At 34.0% G+C, this 19,819-nt stretch overlaps 1 protein-coding gene across 1 annotated transcript; it reads left to right on the top strand.

Moving 5' to 3' along the window:
* Positions 1–8,295: 8,295 nt before the first annotated feature.
* Positions 8,296–18,998, top strand: kptn (kaptin (actin binding protein)). The gene is made up of 12 exons (NM_001003642.2): positions 8,296–8,581; positions 8,663–8,745; positions 9,369–9,453; positions 10,167–10,221; positions 10,330–10,408; positions 11,082–11,155; positions 11,249–11,355; positions 12,470–12,565; positions 15,973–16,036; positions 16,109–16,244; positions 16,357–16,530; positions 18,629–18,998. The coding sequence occupies exons 1-12, from the start codon at positions 8,371–8,373 to the stop codon at positions 18,773–18,775; spliced, it is 1,311 nt and encodes a 436-aa protein (NP_001003642.1). The 5' UTR covers positions 8,296–8,370; the 3' UTR covers positions 18,776–18,998.
* The last annotated feature ends 821 nt before the right edge of the window (positions 18,999–19,819 follow it).

The following is a 19,819-nucleotide window of genomic DNA, read 5'->3' as shown; positions in this document are numbered from 1 at the left end:
AATAAGAGACCGAGCAGCTAATCAAGAGACATCTCTCTCTCTCTCTCTCTCTCTCTCTCTCTCTCACACACACACACACACACACGCACGTTGACGTGTAGCTTAACACGTGGGAGGCAATCTCAAGAAATAACCATGTTTTGTTTGCTTAAAATATAAAGGAAAAAAAACAGAAATTAATATGATATTACAAGAAAATCAAGTGGTTATGAGATGGATTACTAACCTATTTTTAGCTGAATTGTATGTTTTGTTTAAAACATCCTGTAGATTTACACTGTAAGTTCGTATTTTGGAACCAATCGAAGTATATAAATAATGCGATATCGAAAATAACGAAATTTGGCGAATCCATTGATTTATGGCTGAAAATTACCACATGCCACTAAAAAGATCCCTCAAAATACCACAGATATATTTAAATTATAGAGGCAAATTCCCCTATGGTAATTCCTAGAGATTATTTTTAGTAGGCTATTTTTTAGCTGTGCATTTATCTGTTTTATTAACCCACTATTAATAAATTGACTCAGTCGAAGACAGTCATTCACATATATGGCTGAAACGAGCTGTGAGCTTGACTAGCCTATTAGAAAAATGTGCCACAATAAAGGCATAAAATGAAAATCAAAAATACATAATTATACATAATAATACATAATTATAGAACTATATAAACCATATAAGTCTCTTTCTAAGTGTGAAGAGCATTACAATTTTGTAAAGAGACTTTAATGCAATAGAAAAAAAAACTTTCTGTTGAATGTTCACTTATGTAAATAAACTTTGAAAAGCATTTTAACTTTTAAATTAACTTTAATGTTGCTTTTTTCGTTTATTGGCTGTGCAGTTTATCCGTATTTATATGTATAAATTCCAAAATGGTTTACAATAGGCTTATAGTGACCTCGATAAAGGTCTGAATATGCTTTTGTTAATCGAATGTTTTCCACGATGAAAGAAGCAAAATAAGTTGTCCTTAATGATGTGTTTTGTTTGTTGCTCTGCACTTTTAAATATTTAGATATTATAATTTTATCTACAGCCATCATTTAGTTGTAGGTGAATTTAATTGAATGCCTGATTAAAGTTTTCAATCTTTTATTTTATACCGAAATATGTTTAAAAATCTTTACTCTTTACTATTTTACCTAGAATTGAATCCCGCACACACACACACACAAACTGCTGAATTATCATAATATGCTTTGTGAAAAGTCTCTTAACCCTGGATAAAGCGAGGAAAGAGAGATTTATCATCAGTCTATACGAGGAGAGTACCAGACACCATGTGTAAACAGAATATGGTGAAGAAGAAAATAAATAAAAATACTAAAGGACTCAAAGTGGGAAAAATACAAGTCGAAAGTGTGGATAAATGGTCAAGATGTCTTCAGCTTGTTTTCTTCATCAACCATAAAAGAAGAACATCTTGGCCACATAAACGGGGGGAAAAGAAAAGCGCAAGTATGTTGACGGAGGAGAGGATCTCGATCACGTTTGCTGGAATGGAGCTGTCTGAAATTTGAGATATAATGTAATCCGCAAAAAGAGAACTTGGTATGCTATGTTATATTTGATAGTATTTCTTGTTGGGAGAGTAAACAAGTTAAGGACTGAGCAAGGGAAAGGGAGAGAGAAAGGCGTCAACTGGCACTCAAGATGAAATGAATGTGATAGGCTGGCTTAAAACAGACAGAGTGCAGACAGGGTTATTTGGCTGTGACTGAGGTAAATGTCATCTCTCCTTACTGAACAAACTCCACAGGCAAAGGGCAACAAAACGTATATAGTTTCCCCTAAATACTACTGTATGTTCTCTTAAAATAGCACAAATACTTGATTTATTTAGTTGCATTGAAATAAAACCGTTTGTGAAAATAAGAATGAGAGACTGACCGTTTAATGGCAAAATAAGAGCAATAATGTGACTTGTCAGTGCTGTTACTTTAAATTCAGTTTGCTCTACCCGATGACAAATAAATATTAAGGGAAGGTGTGAGTCATTTGAAAATAATTATGTGATGAAAATACAGCACAGACTAATCTTGAGAGGCACATCGCTTTCTTGTTCTGAATTAAGAGTATTTTACTACACATTCTTTAAAATGGGGCGACACGATTGTGCAGTGGTTAGCATCGTCGCTTCGCAGCAAGAAGGTTGCTTGTTCGAGCCCAGGCTGGACCAGTACGCATTTCTGGGTGGAGTTTGCATGTTCTCCCCGTGTTCGCGTGGTTTCCGTGTTTCCCCCACAGTCCAAACACATGCGCTATAGTTCAATTGAAAGACTTAATTGGCCGTAAATCATTTAACTAAATTACTCTGCGAAAACATATGCGGTTGATGCTGGTTCATTCCGCTGTTGCAACTCCTGATAAATAAAGCGACTAAGCTGAAAAGAAAATATATGAATGGATTCTTTTAAAATTAAAACTGTTCATTTTCTCCCAGGTTATAGTTTATAATTTGAAAATACAAACACAAATTAATATGGGAAATTTGTTTATTGTAATACATCATTTGAGCCCTGCAATTATGAAATTAAAATAATATCTTTATTAGTGGGCCTGAAATGCATCATAGTTTGTTTCCCGAAATAAAAAAGTTTCCAGTTACCAATCTAGTTTTTTCTCAAAAGAATGAATTAATTTTTATTCTTGTATAAGAAGATAAGTATAATTGTATAAATGATATTGCAAGGCAAGTTTGTTTATATAGCGCATTTCTTACACAGTGGCACTTCAAAGTGCTTTACATAAACAATAGAGAAAGCATAAGAAAGTAAAAACAAATAATAATAAAAGTGATTAAAACAGATTAAAATTTGTTAAAACAGGTTATGAAAGATTGAAAAAGAAAAGAAAGACATAATAATACGATCTATTGAACTTACCTTGTCTATTTAAAAAAAAAAAACATTAGCCAAATATGTTTTTAAATGATGATTTAAACAAGAAGACAGTGAAATAGACACTATTTATACAAAACAAATTTGCTATTTATATTTTCATACAATAAAGCTGGTTTTATTAACATTATATTTTAATCATTCATTTTTACCACTCACACTTCATTTGTACCACTTATTTTCTTACTTACGAACACAGAATTAACAACCATAGGATAGACGAATATCAACATGTTTAAAAATGTTTATCTGTTTATTTATGTGACAAACTAATACTCAAGCTACTGAAGCGTTTTAATGCTTTGCTCAGATTATCAAAACATAAACGATGCCAGTTTTTTTTGTTTTACCAGTTGTTGTTGTTATTGTTTTTATGTAAATGCAGTAAAATGATGTTGTTGTTGTGTGTCACTATAGGATGTTTGTATGTGTTCTGGATGGGGCATGTGTGCTTGCAGAAGCTGAAGTTTTATGGAGGGTGGTGCAGCGGGGGGTGGGGGGAACCAGTCCGTCCATCTGGCAACAACCAGCTACGCAGGCACAAGAGCAATTATGGAAGTGGACTAAACTCTAATCCGCGGGAGCGCGCGCGCACACACACCAGAACACATTAGCACAGAAATATACAGCAGAAACACTGACACTGCCTAAAATATTTAATCTGAACAGAGAGTTAGATAGACGAAACAAACAAAATGTTCCAGTGCAAATAAAGTTAACGGAAAGAAAAATGTGAAGATGGATTGGGGTGAAGGAGGGCGAGTGAGGTGACAGATAGATAGAGAGAAAGAGAGAGAGAGAGGGAGGGAGAGAGAGAGAGGGGTAGTGGGCCGCATCATTGCAGGCACACTGCATCAGTTAATCCAGATTAGGCAGTCTAAAAAGGAGCGGCTTAATCTGCAGGCCAGCCAGTAATACACAGACCGCTGTCAGCACCAATCACTCACACAATTCTAATCCCTGAAGAAACGCACACGCCGGACACACGCACACACACGCGCGCGCACACTCTCAACAATGCGAGTTAAAGATGCATATGTTAAAAAATTTATAAATTCTGCTTATCCAGTCAACAAATTCATCAATAACTTTAAATTCGGCCTCTTTTTCTGAGCCATTTAATACCTCACACACGATTTAAATCAATCTCTAACATATTTTTAATGGTGAGACGATTATAAGTCAGTATCTTAAAGTTTTTTCTACAAAAAGCCGTGATGAGGCAGTTTTTTGCTGATAAAGACATTTTGTGCTATCCGGGACAGACTTTAAATCATAGATTATAAGGGTTTTAATGTCAGTGGGGCTGTATGCTGAAAAGAGCCCCAATAACCGATTGACAACTTGTCCGGCCCTCTAGTGGAGATTCTGTCCATTTTATCTCAATTTGTGGTCAAGAAAAAGAAACAATTTTGCATATTTTTTTTTTCATTATTTACTCAAGAGTATTTTGAAAATATTTGGAATTGTTTACTAAAAAATGAGTATAAAATATAAATTTGTTTATTTGATGTACTGTTTTATTCTGATAATGAGAACTTAAAGGACCACATATTTTTAATTTGTTTATCTTATTAGGAAAATATTATATACATAAGAAAAAGTAAACTCAGTGCAAGCTTTTCTCATTTTGTAAATGGCTTCAAATTATATGTACATCTTTTAGATCAATCACACATAAAAGCATTGAAAACGTGTAATGCTCTGAAAACATTTATTTTCATGTACTTTTTTCTCTTTCAGAACACTGTGAAATGTAACACATCTTGTTCTTGTGGCATTGAACTAATTTTAATAATTAAAATTATTAATATGATTTATTTATTTATTAAATAATAATTATACTTAGATTTATTAAAATAAATTGAATGTTTTTGCCATTTCCATGAATGTGTCCAAATATTGCATTTAAAAAATCCTGTCTAAACTTTTATGTGAAAGTAGGTGTATTTTTTTATCATGTAATTCAGTAGCCTATCTTTCCATTAATTTACATAATGAAAACCAAAAATAATATATATTTTTCAGATCCTATACTGCTCATTTTTAATTTAAAGTAATACTTTAATAGAAAGTTATGCATACTTTAACTTTTTTTTTTTTTTTTTTTTTTTTTACAAAATTAACTATTTGACTGTATATGTGAGGCTGCCAACAAAAACAACGCTGAATGTATAGGCACATTTTTCTTCAAACTGGAGATTTTCAAAAGCAGGTTCATGAATGTATTTGCGCCCCCTGTTGGAGGCTCTTTATGGGAGAGGGGACAGTTGCAACACTTTTTGCATTTTCTTCAGTTTCTCAGACACATTTTTTTGTTTTGTTTTTTGTGGAAACTCAAAGTTTTAATATAATAAACTCGCATCTATTGGACATCCATATTACTATAATATTTCTACATATTATAATATATGCTTAATTGAAACTAGCCCCAAGCACGTAAACTGGCCCCATATCATTGCAACAACCCATAGAGACAGTTGTAACATTCATTAAAATGTAATAATAAAAAAATTATGAAACACCAGGTTGGATTTTATAATTTTTTTTTTTTTTGTAAACAGACTTTAAAGAGTTAAATTGTTCCCAGAGATGGGTTGCGGCTGGAAGGGCATCCGCTGCGTAAAAACTTGCTGGATAAGTTGGTGGTTCATTCCGCTGTGGCGAGCCCGGAATAATAAAGGGACTAAGCCGACAAGAAAATGAATGAATGACTTGTTAAATGGGACATATAAATACAGACTAATAAAAGAACAAGCAGCAACCAATTATCAGGCTTAAAACAAACTGAACAAAAATATGTTTTACTGAAAATCTAGACTCAAACTTTACAAAACTATTTCTTCGAACTTTAAAAAAAATTTAATTATTTTGAAACTGTGATAAAAATTTTAAATTATACATTTTTTTAATATGGCAAGCTTTTAAATGAATTTTGTCATTGGGGACAGTCTATGCTAGGGAGATACAATAGCTTTAACGCTTGATATTTAAAGCTAAGAAGACAGTGATTTAAATTATCCAATTAAAAAATGTTTCACAAATACAGATTAGACAGTATGAGACATTTTCTGAACATTAATTTTTTTTTTTTAACCTCAAAATAGGTTTTATACTGAAAGAATGCTCACTCTTAGACTGAAGTAGGGTCTAACTGAAAATATTTAGTATGAATATCATTACTCTAGCTCAGAAATGCCCAAACTAGTGCCCACGGGACAAAACTGGCACTTGGGAAACTGATTTGGCCCACAATCCCATCTGAGAAGAGAAGGAGAATGATGGGTATGGTTAAGAGACTGTCTTTTCTAATTTAATGTAACATTTTGTTTGTTTGTTATATTGCTAAGCTACAAAAAACTAAAATGAATGTTTTAAATGAATCAGAATCAGTACTTTTTTTTTTTTTTTAAGTACATACTGTCACCCGATGGAAAAAAGACAATGTAGACATCAATGAGCAAATAAAGGCAATGGCAGATACTTTTTGACTAGTGTATTCAGCATTGATTCCACTGTTATGAATGTGATTATTCATGTTTTGATTGTAATTAGTTATACTTTTCAAAAAATACACTGCACTAGTTAATACGATTTATAATGATGTCTTCTCTTTATTTTTAAATATTATGAAAAACAAGAAAATGACCTGAGGCAACTTTAATGTAATATATTTTGGTATATTTACCTTTAGCTTACAACTCTCAATGATGTTTGGTTTTTGGCCGTTCATATGAAAAAAATTGACACCCCTGCTCTAGCTCATTCCTAATGGAGGTTGCAAACTTGCAACCGTCGCCACTCTCATCCCATCGCAAACAGAAGATGCTGGTTTATATATATATATATATATATATATATATATATATATATATATATATATATATATATATATATATATATATATATATATATAGTATTGGGCAAGGTACTTGACAAATGTAGTGAGCTAAGCTATTAGCAACTCTACTTAAAATTTAGCTTATCTACACTAAAGCTACCCCCTGGGAAATGTAGCAAGCTAAGCTAAAAGCTAGATGGCAAAAGTAGCTTAGATGCATCTAAGCTATTTTTACAATTTTCATTAAATTGAAGCAACTTAAATCCAAGTCAATCATAACTTAGTGATCAATAAAACTGTCAATTAAAAATATGAGGCATAATAGTTCAGTTCAATTATTTACTGTAAATAATATGCTGAACTAAACAGAAAAACATTATATTATATAACAGCTAAAACAAAAAAATCAATAAAACCAGGTGTTACACATTTAAAATTGTCATTTATAGTAAAGGTAAATATTTTTGATAATAAAAAAAATAGACAAGATTTTTTTTTTGCACATTTCTAAACATAATAGTTTTAATAACTCATTTCTAATAACAGATTTATTTTATTTTTGTCATGATGACAGTAAAAAATATTGTACTAGATCATTTTCAAGATACTTCTATACAGCTTAAAGTGACATTTAAAGGCTTAACTAGGTTAATTAGGTTAGGCAGGTTAGGGTAATTAGGCAAGTTATGGTATAACGATTATTCTGTAGATTATCAAGAAAGAAATTTAAAAAAAATTAAAACTGCTTTTATTCTAGCCGAAATAAAACAAATAAGACTTTCTTCAGAAGAAAAAATATTATCAGACATTCTGTAAATTTCCTTGCTCTGTTAAAAACCATTTTGAAATTATTCAAAAAAAAAAAAGAAAAAAAAATTCAAAGGGGGCTAATCATTCTGACTTCAACTATATATATATATATATATATTTTTTTTTTTTTTATTGTGTAAATTTCACATACATAAATACCAGTTTGCCAAAAGCAAATCTCTCTTCATGGTGCTAGAAAGAAATTCAAATGTATATAAAAGTGATTTCTTAAAACAGTTAATATATGCTCCTCCTTTAACATTTGTGCATAAAATGTTTGTATATATGTGGTATATTCTGTAGTAAAAGTACATTTAATAACCCTTGTTAATAACTAAAATTGGAAAAATGTGTGCAATATATGTATATGTAATTTTGATAATTATGTGCATGATGTTTATTCTATTCGTGTTAAGAAATGTAAAGTGATTTTGTTGTATAAGAATACATGCTGGTTCTTGTTAATAAAAACGAAAATATCATCGCAAACATTGCACACACAATAGAGTTAGCAGCTCACTTCTTTTAGTTTAATGAATCCTAAATATCTAAAGTAATAAGGCCACCTGCCAATGTACCTGAAACAAATTACTGCGGAAATGCTTGACTACTTTTATTTCATCGTTGGCGACAGTTGATGACGGCAGCCACATTGGGATATCTCTGATTTGTCAATCGGTTTGAAAATCCTATTTGATTGGTCAGTTTTGATCACAATCACGCCCATACCCGGATGTTGTTCTTTTCATCTCTCGCCTGACAGTAAACTCTAGCTGTTTTGTTTAATGGATTACTGTATTTTTCTGTAATATGTTACCCGACATAAAAGGCTTGTGTCCCTTTGTGGAAGATAGTTTTAGTCGGTTTCCTTCGCAGAGTAACATCTACGGACTATGCCAGGCAGGCGAGCAGGAGTTGCTGGCAGCCACTCTGAAGGGGAAAGTAGTGTGTTTTAGATACCAAGACCTACAGAAGAAGATCAGACCTGTGGCCAAAGAGATTCAGTTCACTTATATACCAGGTGACAGACTGTTCGTGCGCGTCCAAAACCTTCTGTTTTAGCTGTGCAACGAAATAATATTTCTCTTCTCTTGCAATAAAGTTGATGCAGAAATCGTCTCCATTGACGCCTTCAACAAATCAGCCCCTAAAAGAGGACTGGTCGTAGGAATAACCTTTATTAAGGTGTGCTTCATCATCAGTAACTGATTGACTGAGATGTGTTAATAGCTGGTTACTGCAATTTTAGATGGAACATATCCATTGGGGTATTATTTAAATTTACAGATTGAATAAGATTTAACATTAACATTGTTTTTCTTATCAATGTATTCTCTTTTAAAGTAATATTTGTATATGGTTAAGAGTGAATGTGTTCATAGCATAGTAACAATGCACATTAAGCTCCACATAAATCATATAAATATTTTTTTCAATATTGTAAATCCAAAACAGCATAATTTTGACTAAAATGCCCAGAAATTAGCATCACATTATATTCCTGTTGATCATATTGCTTTTTTTTTATCATGAAACATTGTAAAATTTTAAACATTTGATGAGTTTTTACCTCAGATTCTTAGACTTTTATAATCTAAAGTGTCCTGCTGTAATTCTGTATTAAATTCAGTATTAAAGCCCTGCCTTCTCTGATCTGATTGGCTATCTTAGCTATCTAACATTATTAAGCGCTGCAGCAGACCATTAAACACTTGAATGAAATGTTTTATCATTTTGACAAACTATCAATATGAAAAATATCCTGTAAATGTTTAAATCACATATCTCATTGATCTCTTTCCTCTCAGGACTCTGGGGACAAAGCAACTCCTTTCCTTAACATTTACTGTGATTATGAGCCAGGGTCAGAGTTTAACCTGGAGTCTATTGCACGTGAGTTTGTCATTTTGTTCAGTTTAATTTTTTTGGTTATAGATCTACACGCTGGTGATAATATCACAAATGACTCAAATCATGCTATATGCTGAGTAGGCATGGGACGATAACCATTTTCAAGTTATACCGCTGTTTGGAGAAGTCAAGGTTTTAAAACTGCCAAAATTTCCTGTCAACCATTCCTACGGTATATGTCTTTTTTTACTTAGTGTAAATAAAGAGATCAGACGTACTAAACATGTAATTTTGTCATTATCACATGACATACCTGCTTCACTCCCAATCAAAAATTATGCAACTGTGCATCTTGGGATAGTGTAGCATCCATCAGATGCACACCTCAGAATCTCGCTGGAAGTAGTAAGTCATCTGGGTACTTGTCTCATACTATTTTTCGAATTCTATAAATTCAGACATTCTACTCGGCTCACATACTAATTTTAATGTACTGTATGGAATGGAAGTATGGGATTTCAGACACAGCCAGTGTGTTCAAAGCGATAAAAAAAATGTACTTGTTTTGCCCAGACATTTAAAAAGAGTATATTTTAGAGCTGTAATAACAATACTATAAAAGGTTATCATATTTTAAAATCTTACACCATACTATATGATAGTTCAATGTTGACACATTGAGAGACTCTGTAAATATAAGGATCTAACATAATATTAAACCGGTCCTAACTGAATAATCTTCATTCTGTTGACAGAAAGCTGTCTGAACCTGGAGCTCCAGTTCACTCCTTTCCAGCTTTATCACACCGAGTGAGTGGGTCATTTTGCTGTTGAATGTTTGACAAAAGTTCCCCGCAATATTTATATCTTTTCAAACAAATAGTTTTAGTGTTCAGAAGTACATGTTTTAATCTGCAGAGTGCACTGTGCCGATGGATCCAGTGAGACAGTCTTTCTCCTCAGTGGACACGATCAGCGCATACATCTTTATAAAGAGGTCAGGCAGGCAGATACATGTATTCAGAATGTTTATTTGTCTCTCATAATTTTGTAAGAAACTTAAAAGCCAAAACCAGGAGAACATTGTCTTCAAAAAGGATTCTTTTATTGAGAAAGTGCGGGTTGTGTTGCAGTGAAACGGATCTTCATGTCTACTAGAAATCTAACAAAGCATTGTTGCCCTGTAATATATATATATATATATATATATATATATATATATATATATATATATATATATATATATATATATATATACTAGAAATCTAACAAAGCATTGTTGCCCTGTAATATATATATATATATATATATATATATATATATATATATATATATATATATATATATATATATATATATATATATATATATATATATACACACACACACACACACACAAAGCATTTAAATGAATGGGATTGTTCAAAGTCTTGTTTAGACTTGTTCTACCCACCCTGATACTTTGGGACCCTGCACCAATGGTAAAGAAAAAAGGTGTCTCAGGCTGCCAGACTCATTTTTTCACATTAGTTTCAATGTAAAACACAATGTAATTAAGCTTTTAGCTATAAACTTTTTATTGGAACCTAAATTGAACTTCTTATAAATATGTATTCCAACACTTTCATACTAAATAGTCTAAACTTTCGTCCTCTGTGTCTGATCAATAGAATGCCTCTTTGCACCAGTTTGAGGAGCAGCCTGTAGAAAGACTCTTTCCTGAACTGCAGGACCTGCCGAGCAAGTGAGTCTTTCTTTTTTTCAGATGAACAGGCTTATATGATGAGTGTATCATTATGTTAGATGGTAATTACTGTGTACTTTCTGTGCATCACAGTGTGTTATGGTTAGATGTCTTGAGTCTTGATCAAAATCGGCGCCTCACTGCGTTTGGATGTCAGAGCGGTTGTGTGGGACTTTCTGTCGTCAACCAAAAGGGACCTGGTGAGAAAATCCACTCATACTGTGATTCACACATTCATGCTTTTATCACATTAAAGGGATAGTTTACCCCAAAATGAAAAGTTTTTACTATGTAATCAACCTCAAGCGATTCCAAACCTTTGACTTTCTTTTTTTCTGCTAAACCTAAAAGAAGTTATTTTAAAGAAAGCTCAAAACTTAACTTTGCTTGCTGCTTGTTTAAACTATGTATTTAAAATGAGCTGAAACAGCAGAATTCTTGAGATTTTATAGTAATTGTTGTATATTCAGGGGCAAAGGAGTGGCGCAGTAGGTAGTGCTGTCGCCTCACAGCAAGAAGGTCGCTGGCTCAGCTGGCGTTTCTGTGTGGAGTTTGCATGTTCTCCTTGCGTTCGCGTGGGTTTCCTCCGGGTGCTCCGGTTTCCCCCACAGTCCAAAGACACGCTGTACAGGTGAAAGGGGTAGGCTAAATTGTTCGTAGTGTATGAGTGTGTGTGGATGTTTCCCAGAGATGGGTTGCAGCTGGAAGGGCATCCGCTGCGTAAAATCTTGCTGGATAAGTTGACGGTTCACTCCCCTGTGGCGACCCCGGATTAATAAAGGGACTAAGCCGACAAGAAAATGAATGAATGAATGTTGTATATTCAATCCACTTATATTTGTTGAATTAAATTAATATATTTGTGTTGGGACAAGATGAAGGACTTGTGTGGAACCCTGCATTTTTTTGAGTCCATCGACTTTTATAGTCTACTGTAAAAATGCTGGGTCCGAACACAAATATATTAAGTAAACTTTTATATTAAGTTATATTAAGTGGATTGAACATAAAACAATTAAGTTGTCTCCCAAAAAAAACAAGAATTGTGTTGATTTACCTCATTTTAAATTAGAAGTTTGAACAAGCAGCAAAAATATTTAAAGGAAAAAAATCCAATGGAAGTCAGTGGTCTCAGGTCTTCAGATTTCTTCAGAATATCTTCTCAAAAAAAACCAAACAGGTTTGTGTTAAGTGAAGGGTGAGTGAATAATACCAGAATATCAGTTTTGTTAAACTGTCCCTTTAAAAAAATAGTGATTTAGCTAAATACACATTCTGTTTGTTTGTTTGTTTGTTGCACATTTTCCTTCCTAGAGATTCTCCAGAACTGGCGTGTGCAGCATGACAGCCCCATCTCCACTGTTTTATTGTTTCCTCTAAAGCAGCATCAGCAGAACACGGACACAAAGAGTGAGTGTAATACTACTCAAATCATCACAATCTGAAATTGCCTTAAAACAGGAGGTGTGGTGAGGCGCATTGCTGGTGCGTTGCTATTTTGAGAAACTTTAATAGACTTTTTTTATAGACCAGAACAAAGCCGGTCTATTGTCCAGCACAGAGCGCGTTAGTTTAGCATTTAGAAAAGAATTAAATCATGAAAAATAATTAAAATATTAAGGATATGTAATCAGGATATATACAATATAAATATAAAGGATTAAAATATAACAAAATATTATTTTCTAGCTTACACAAATATAAAAACCCTACTTTCAAGCCTTCTTCATCTCTGGGGCTTTTTCAGTTTATTAATGACAATTTGCCTTTGTTTAATGTTATCACTATTAGCAGTATTATTTATTATATCCATATTTATATTTGTTTTATTAAAAACAAGCTTAGATTTGCCCACTTGTCAGGTTTCAGACCATATGGGGCACAGCATGTGTATTTGGTTTTAACTCAGGTTTTTGACCACACTTCATTATTATTGTTCATTTATTCGTTTGCTGAAAATTAAAACTGAATTTAGAAATAGTTTTTAAAAAAATCTTTGTGCTTAATAAACTAAATTAATTATGTATAGGCTAATGGATGTCTGTGCGTACAAGGTTTCCTTATCCACGAGAGTGAAAGTGAAAGTAAATAAGGAGGTGGCTCATCTCTCATTCTCACACCTATAACTTATAAAGAAAATAAGCTCAACCCTTTTAGACCACGCGTCATGGCGCAAAGCAGACTTTTCCGTCCTTAAAATAGTAAAAGTGGATTCTGACACGCCCAGGCCCGGATTGGCTAATCGGGAGGACCGGGAGAATTCCCGGTGGGCCGGTCCGTTTTTTGGCCGCGAGGGCCGGTGTGCCTAGCTGCTTGCACTCTCAGCAGTCACACTTTTTTCATTTATTTATTTTTTTGACCATGGTCTCATTTTTTTTATTCATTATTTTGCCGCAGCTCCGCCCTTTTGATTTATTTTCCCGCAGCCCCTAAGAAAAATGCAGCCTGCAGGTTAATGATAATGTAACTATAATTCGACCCCAAACAGCGGCACCTTAGTGAATATAAGAATTCGAATTATTATTAATGAATATTACACCTGCTCAATGAAAATCAGATGATTCACTACATTAATAAATCTGACATAAATTGATCAGAAATCAATTTTATTTATTATAAAATGTATTTATTATAAAACGTTATTTTAATATAATCAGTCGTGAACTGAGGTGGGCCGGTCTAAGGCTTCAAACTCCAGGGCTAAAAAGGAGTCCCACTCCGGCCATGGACACGCCCTTCATGCGTTTTCGCCCTGCGCTTTGCACTTTGCGCATAGATCATAAAAATAGAGCCCTTTCTCTAAGATTGCAGCTCTGCACTGTTTAGTTACAACCCTAAATAAACACACCTGATCAAACTAATTGAGTCCTTCAGGCTTGTTTGAAACCTAAAGGTAAGTGTGTTGGAACTAAACTGTGTAGGGTAGTGGCCCTCCAGTTTGACACCCCTGCTTTAAATCAACTCAAGAAATCATTGACTGTTTGAAAGCAGTCAGAACATGGAGGGTAATTGCAACAAGAGCGTTTACTAGCCCATTGCAGATGTTATTAAAAGGATAATATATTAAAGGCTAAAGCTATAATCGCAAATACTAAAAATAAAGTGTGTGTATAATTTGTTTTATGCATTTACAGGATAATTTTATAGAGATTGTCTAAATAGACCAATCAACGATAAATCCTTCAATTTAATTACACATTCATTGAATTACATTGTCTTCAAATTTATAGACACTGCTTAAATAGTTCTAAGTGATTCATTGATTTACAGACATTTATTAAATTAGAATTAAAGCAGCTTTTTCACTTCTTTAAAATAATTGCTTTTTCTTGGTTGCATATTTTTACTTATTTACTTTTTTTTTACTTTACTCACTTTTTTATTACTATGATAGATTTTTCAGCATAACTTTATCCAGTGTTAAAGAGACAGTTCACCCTAAAATGAAAATGTTGTCATCACTTACAAGTCCTCCGCTTGTTTCCAACCTCTTTGATTTAATTTTTTCTGTTAAACACAAAGGAAGATATAGTGAAGAATGTTAGGAAAGATAATATCCATTGACTTCAAAATCTTTTATTTGTTTGTCAATGGCTGCTTTTCACCAACATTTTTCAGAATAACTTGTTTCGTGTTCAGCAGAAAAAAAACATTTCATAAAAGTTTCGAACCACTTGAATAAGAGAAAATAGTGAGGAAGGAAACTTTCATTTTTTGTGTCAACTATCCCTTTAAATGTGACGTTAATGTTATATAAATGTTTACTGTTTTTTTCCAATTGCTTACAATCTTTTCTTGTCACACCCTCAAAATGCAAAACTACACAGCAAATTTCCAAATACATAAGCTGTTCCTCAGCCTCAAACTTAGTTTTTAATTGCATAAAACACTTAAACACTACACACGTCTACATGAAACGCTACAGTCTGACAAGAAGTTACTTGCTTTCTTTTTCCAAACACAACCAGTCAAAATGTTATACTTATTTAGCATGTCACACACTCCCTAAATGTAGAAAGACTAATTTCTTTACTGATCACTAACCAGTCACTGCTTTACTGTAGTATAGGCCTATAAATAGGTCAAAGGTGACAGGACACTGGGCTGTTCTGGGCCAAAAAAAAAAAACAACTGGTCTGCAATTTTTTGTTTTTGTACCTACCGCATATTCACCTTTTCTAAATCCTAAATTGCTAGAAAAGAATAGAGGAATTCTTCTCAGCCTGGTTCTATAAAGTGCATGATGGCCAACCCTATGCCCGCATGATGCCTCTCCAGTCAAAGGACACTTTTCCCTAAAAATGACACTTATCACGATTGGCCCATCATGATTTTTTTTTCTGTTTCTACATGTGATTGGTGTTTACAGTGTACCTGTTCCCCCTCTTGGCCGATTACTGTTACTGTAGAACATGGTATTGAATTGTATATAAAAGCCTATGAAAGTGTTGGCGTGCTCTATTCAAAAGTGTTATTTTATGAAGCAAGTGTTTGCCATTTGATGCTTCATTCTGGCATGTGTTTAGGGCATTTTGAATGCAGTGTTACATTTTGAAGCAGATGTGAGGCGTTTTGCATTCAGTGTGTGTAGTTCTGAGAATTGTGTGTAGAGTTATAAAAAAAGGGGAAACTGTTTTGAAAATGTGCTTAAGCAGTTAAAAACTTGTTTGAATGTTTTTGTTGCAACCATGCAGTTTTCAGCATTTCTAATATTTTAATTATAATGTTGAATTTACATATTTTTTATTTAAGGTTAAAATCATTAGCCACGAGGCGTTCATTATTAACCTCTCTTTATCTGTCTTTTTGTCCCACAGGTAATCAAAGGGTTACATTTAATCTGCTGGTCACCAGTGCGATAGAAATGGCTGTTGTTTACAGGTTAAAACTCAGTTCAGTGTGTTGTTCTGTGCCATGTGTCTGGTGGACTGTGTAATAAATGTTTGTGTTCAGGGATGTAGAGCAGTATGGACTGAGCAGACAGCTGTGTTTGGCAGAAAGTGACCAGTGTGATGCAGTTCTATGTGCCCTTGTTGTTGATCTGGACTTTGATGGACAGCATGAGTTGCTGCTGGGAACGTATGGACAGGTACCTTGATTAAAAACGTGTGCAACATTGAAAGAATTTAGAACAAATAGTAAACAGAAATATTAGCAGCTCACCAGCATTTACACTGATGTGTATGATTTGTGAAATCCAGGATCTGCTCTGCTACAAATTTGACCAAACATCCGAATCTTTTGAAGAAAAGTTACAGCCGCTGTGGAGACGGAGCTTTAAAAGTCCCCTGCTGTCACTGATTTATCTCGACCTGACAGGAGACGGACTGAAGGAACTAGCTGTTCTTACGTTAAAAGGCCTGCATATACTACAGGTGGGCGGATTTATTAGTCATATTTCAGTGTTTACTAACGGCCAAGTTTGGTCCTAAAATTATTTTGCTTTTAATTGCTAAGCCTCATGTTGTTCCAAACTGCTAAATGTATTGTTTCTTACAAAGACATATGGAAATGTATGTAATCAGATATGAAAGGTTTCTGGATCCTACATCTACATCCTTTAAAAGTTTGTCAGGAAGTCTGTCAAGCGTAAATTAAGTCCTTTGTATCAGTTAGATAAACTTGATGTGGTGAATGAGGGAAGGGTTTGCATTAAAAGGGGAGTTTTAGTACATGCCGCTGTGAAAATCAGCATGTGTAACACAAACAATGACGCAGGGTACATAGTGTCTACAATGGACATCAGAAATCAAAATATTTGCCTTAATCTGAATAAGCCGTCTCAAATAGTGCATGAGTGCATATTGTATAGTATGCTAAGTACTTATGCACTTACACATTCAACAGTATTGTATAGTATATGTATGTAGTGTCTCCCAAATGAAACACTAAGGCTGCGTACGAAACCGCCTACTACTCATCAGTTACTGCATTTGAATTTACAATTGAATTGATTGAATTGACGTACTACATCCACCATTTTGTCATGGTCATGTGACCTACCTGTGTCAGTTGCGTCACTACACTTCCATTTATGAATTCTCTCGCGGGGCATCATGGGATAGCGCAGTGTGCATGGGATACACACTTTAGAAGCTTGTCAGAAGTAGTAAGTCATCACGGTACTTCTCGCATACTGATTTTCGAATTTTTTGAATTCGGACATACTACTCAACCCATTTCCCAGATAACGTTTGCCGGTTTCAAAGTTAGCTAGATAAATGAACAAAGTACCAAAGTGAGTATTACCATCATTCCACACTTCATTTTAGCGGTTGAATAAGTGCATCATCCGGGTATTTAAAGTGCATTTATTATTTTGAGAGTTTTTAGTGTGAACGCACTACTTACTCTATTTTTGATACAAAATCGCTTAGAATAGTGCATAAGTATGCAATTTGGGATGCACCTAATAATATGATGACGGTGTTTACATGAGTTACTTTTTGAATGTTCCTTTCATGATCCCATTTTACATTTTATAGCACCAAGATTGATTAACGTCATTGTGCCACCACGCTATTCACATTTCCTCTATTTCTTATTTTGTCAACTTTAACTGCATTTTGGCACTTTCATTTTTATTCAGGAACATTTGATGCATGCCCTCGTGACAAATGAGATATTAGATGCGAGGAACTGCTGGAAGAGTCTAGTTTAATGCAATTTTTGATACCGCATGATGTATGGGGAAAAACCTCTGCATTTCTCAATAGGTGGAGAGACACTATAGGTGCAGATAATAGCGTCAAACAGCCATGTGTGTATAGACTATCCTTTCACAAAATTTGTCTCTGGTAAAGAAAATTCCTTATAAGCATATTTTTGCCGCATGTTAGCAGACCACTGTAATCCACATATGCGATCAGCATGCGAAACATGCGATGTTTATAAATGCAACACTTACAACCAATGTCTCCGAATAACCTGGCGTCTCTCTGAACACTGTAACAGGTAAAAACAGTCTTGAAAGCTTTATCATGCATAGTAATGAAGTTGCACCTCAAGTGCAAACTTCCCAAGCCTTTCTCATGAACTAATGCTGAAAACTCAGACGTCACGTTGTACCCGCCGATACAGACATCCAATCTCCATGCTGAAATTAACAAAAGGATCTAATCGCTGTGACGTTGCTTCAAAATTGCTTTTCAAACCAGAAAGAACAAATTTGAGCAAAATAAAGTAAAAACAATCAATTTTCACTTGTTAGCTAAAACTATGTGTCCTAATAGTGTTTTTAGCAGTGTGGGACATATCTATATGACTGTTAACAGCTCAAAAAAAAATGTGTTTTGGTGTTTCGTGACCCTTTAAAGCATTTGGGTTTTGCTTGAATACATTTTAATATAATGTCAGCAATCTCTCACATTTAGTTTGTTGTGTAGATGACTATGACTTATGGGTTTTTGAAGAGCATGAGGCTCAGTAAATGAGAATTATAATTCTGTCAACATTCTCTTCACCCACCAACAGCACAGTCTGAAGACAACAGCGGATCTTGTTGTTCAGCGCCTGTCCACTTTGGTATTAAAATTGCCTGCTAATTCAAAAGACCAGCCAATGAAAAGCCAAGATACTGAAGAGGAATCTGAACAAAGAACTGAAGCTTCCCTACACTGATTTTTAATATATAAAGATACTTAAGTTTATTATAAAGTTTAAAAAACAACATGCCAGAGTACAGCAAGAAATAGTTCTGCGAGCATCACATTCAGTGTTTCATAGCTCATGTCTGTAGAGTGATGTCACTGTAATGGGCAGTGATATTTTTATGTTGCTTCAGTCATGCATCAGTGTCATCGTTATAGTCACATTTCATACACTGAAATAAAAATGTCTTCCAGATCTTTTGTATCAGCGTCTTTAGAAATGATCATAATTCTTGTTGTGTAGTGGCGTGTTCTCATCTGTGCACTCACTATTCCTAGTTTCTTTTTAAAATAAGATGTAATCTTGCCAGTTTAAAAGACCCCATGGACACATTTTAGAACTCGTTCAATCAGTTGCCGAAGGATTTCTTATGGAAACATGAATGATTAATTCCATGCAAATGTCAGCCTTGTCATGAAAACAGTGAACATGCAAAGTGTGTGATCTACTGTAAACCTGCAAACTTTTTGGTCACATCCCTAAAGCATGTTAATTTTCCTCAGTTAAAATATAAGAAATGTTTACAGATTGATATTTTTTGATTGCAAACCTCTGTGGTGAGATGTTTTGGAAAATATAAACAAATGTTTTGATGTAATGTTAACACTTTCTCTGCGACTTTGTTTTGAGATTGTATTTGTCACATTTATAATGCTCGAATGTTGATTTTATATTTGCTTTTGTTATTCAGTATCAGATGCTAGGCTATAAAAGGTGGGGATATTTTTATTTAAAACATGTTTGGTCCACTTCTAATTTACAAACACTGAACTGCTTTTGTTTTTATCAGAACTCAATACATGTGTTTCGCTGTTTCCTCATTAGAGGGCGCCCTCGACGCTGCTTTGGTGCAGACCTGCAGTCTGAAAAGCGGGAGCAGCAAACAAACGCCATCCTAAAAGCAATACCTAAAATCTGCTCTAAGATCGTAGGAAAGCCTCATAAACGCGCACTCATATATGATCATATCTTAAGAACCTCACGAGTATTATTCAAACCTTAGTCACATATTGG

The sequence above is a fragment of the Danio rerio genome, chromosome 5, assembly GCF_049306965.1.
Source record: "Danio rerio strain Tuebingen ecotype United States chromosome 5, GRCz12tu, whole genome shotgun sequence".
In the NCBI taxonomy this organism is placed as follows: Eukaryota; Metazoa; Chordata; class Actinopteri; order Cypriniformes; family Danionidae; genus Danio; species Danio rerio.
This window is presented reverse-complemented; position numbering and strand designations above follow the sequence as displayed.

Coding starts and splice junctions, on each gene's coding strand:
- kptn (NM_001003642.2), top strand. CDS start 8,371: ATGTTACCCGACATAAAAGGCTTGTGTCCCTTTGTGGAAGATAGTTTT. Junction 9,454..10,166: donor TAACCTGGAGTCTATTGCAC/GTGAGTTTGTCA, acceptor TTCTGTTGACAG/AAAGCTGTCTGAACCTGGAG. Junction 10,409..11,081: donor GCATACATCTTTATAAAGAG/GTCAGGCAGGCA, acceptor TCTGATCAATAG/AATGCCTCTTTGCACCAGTT.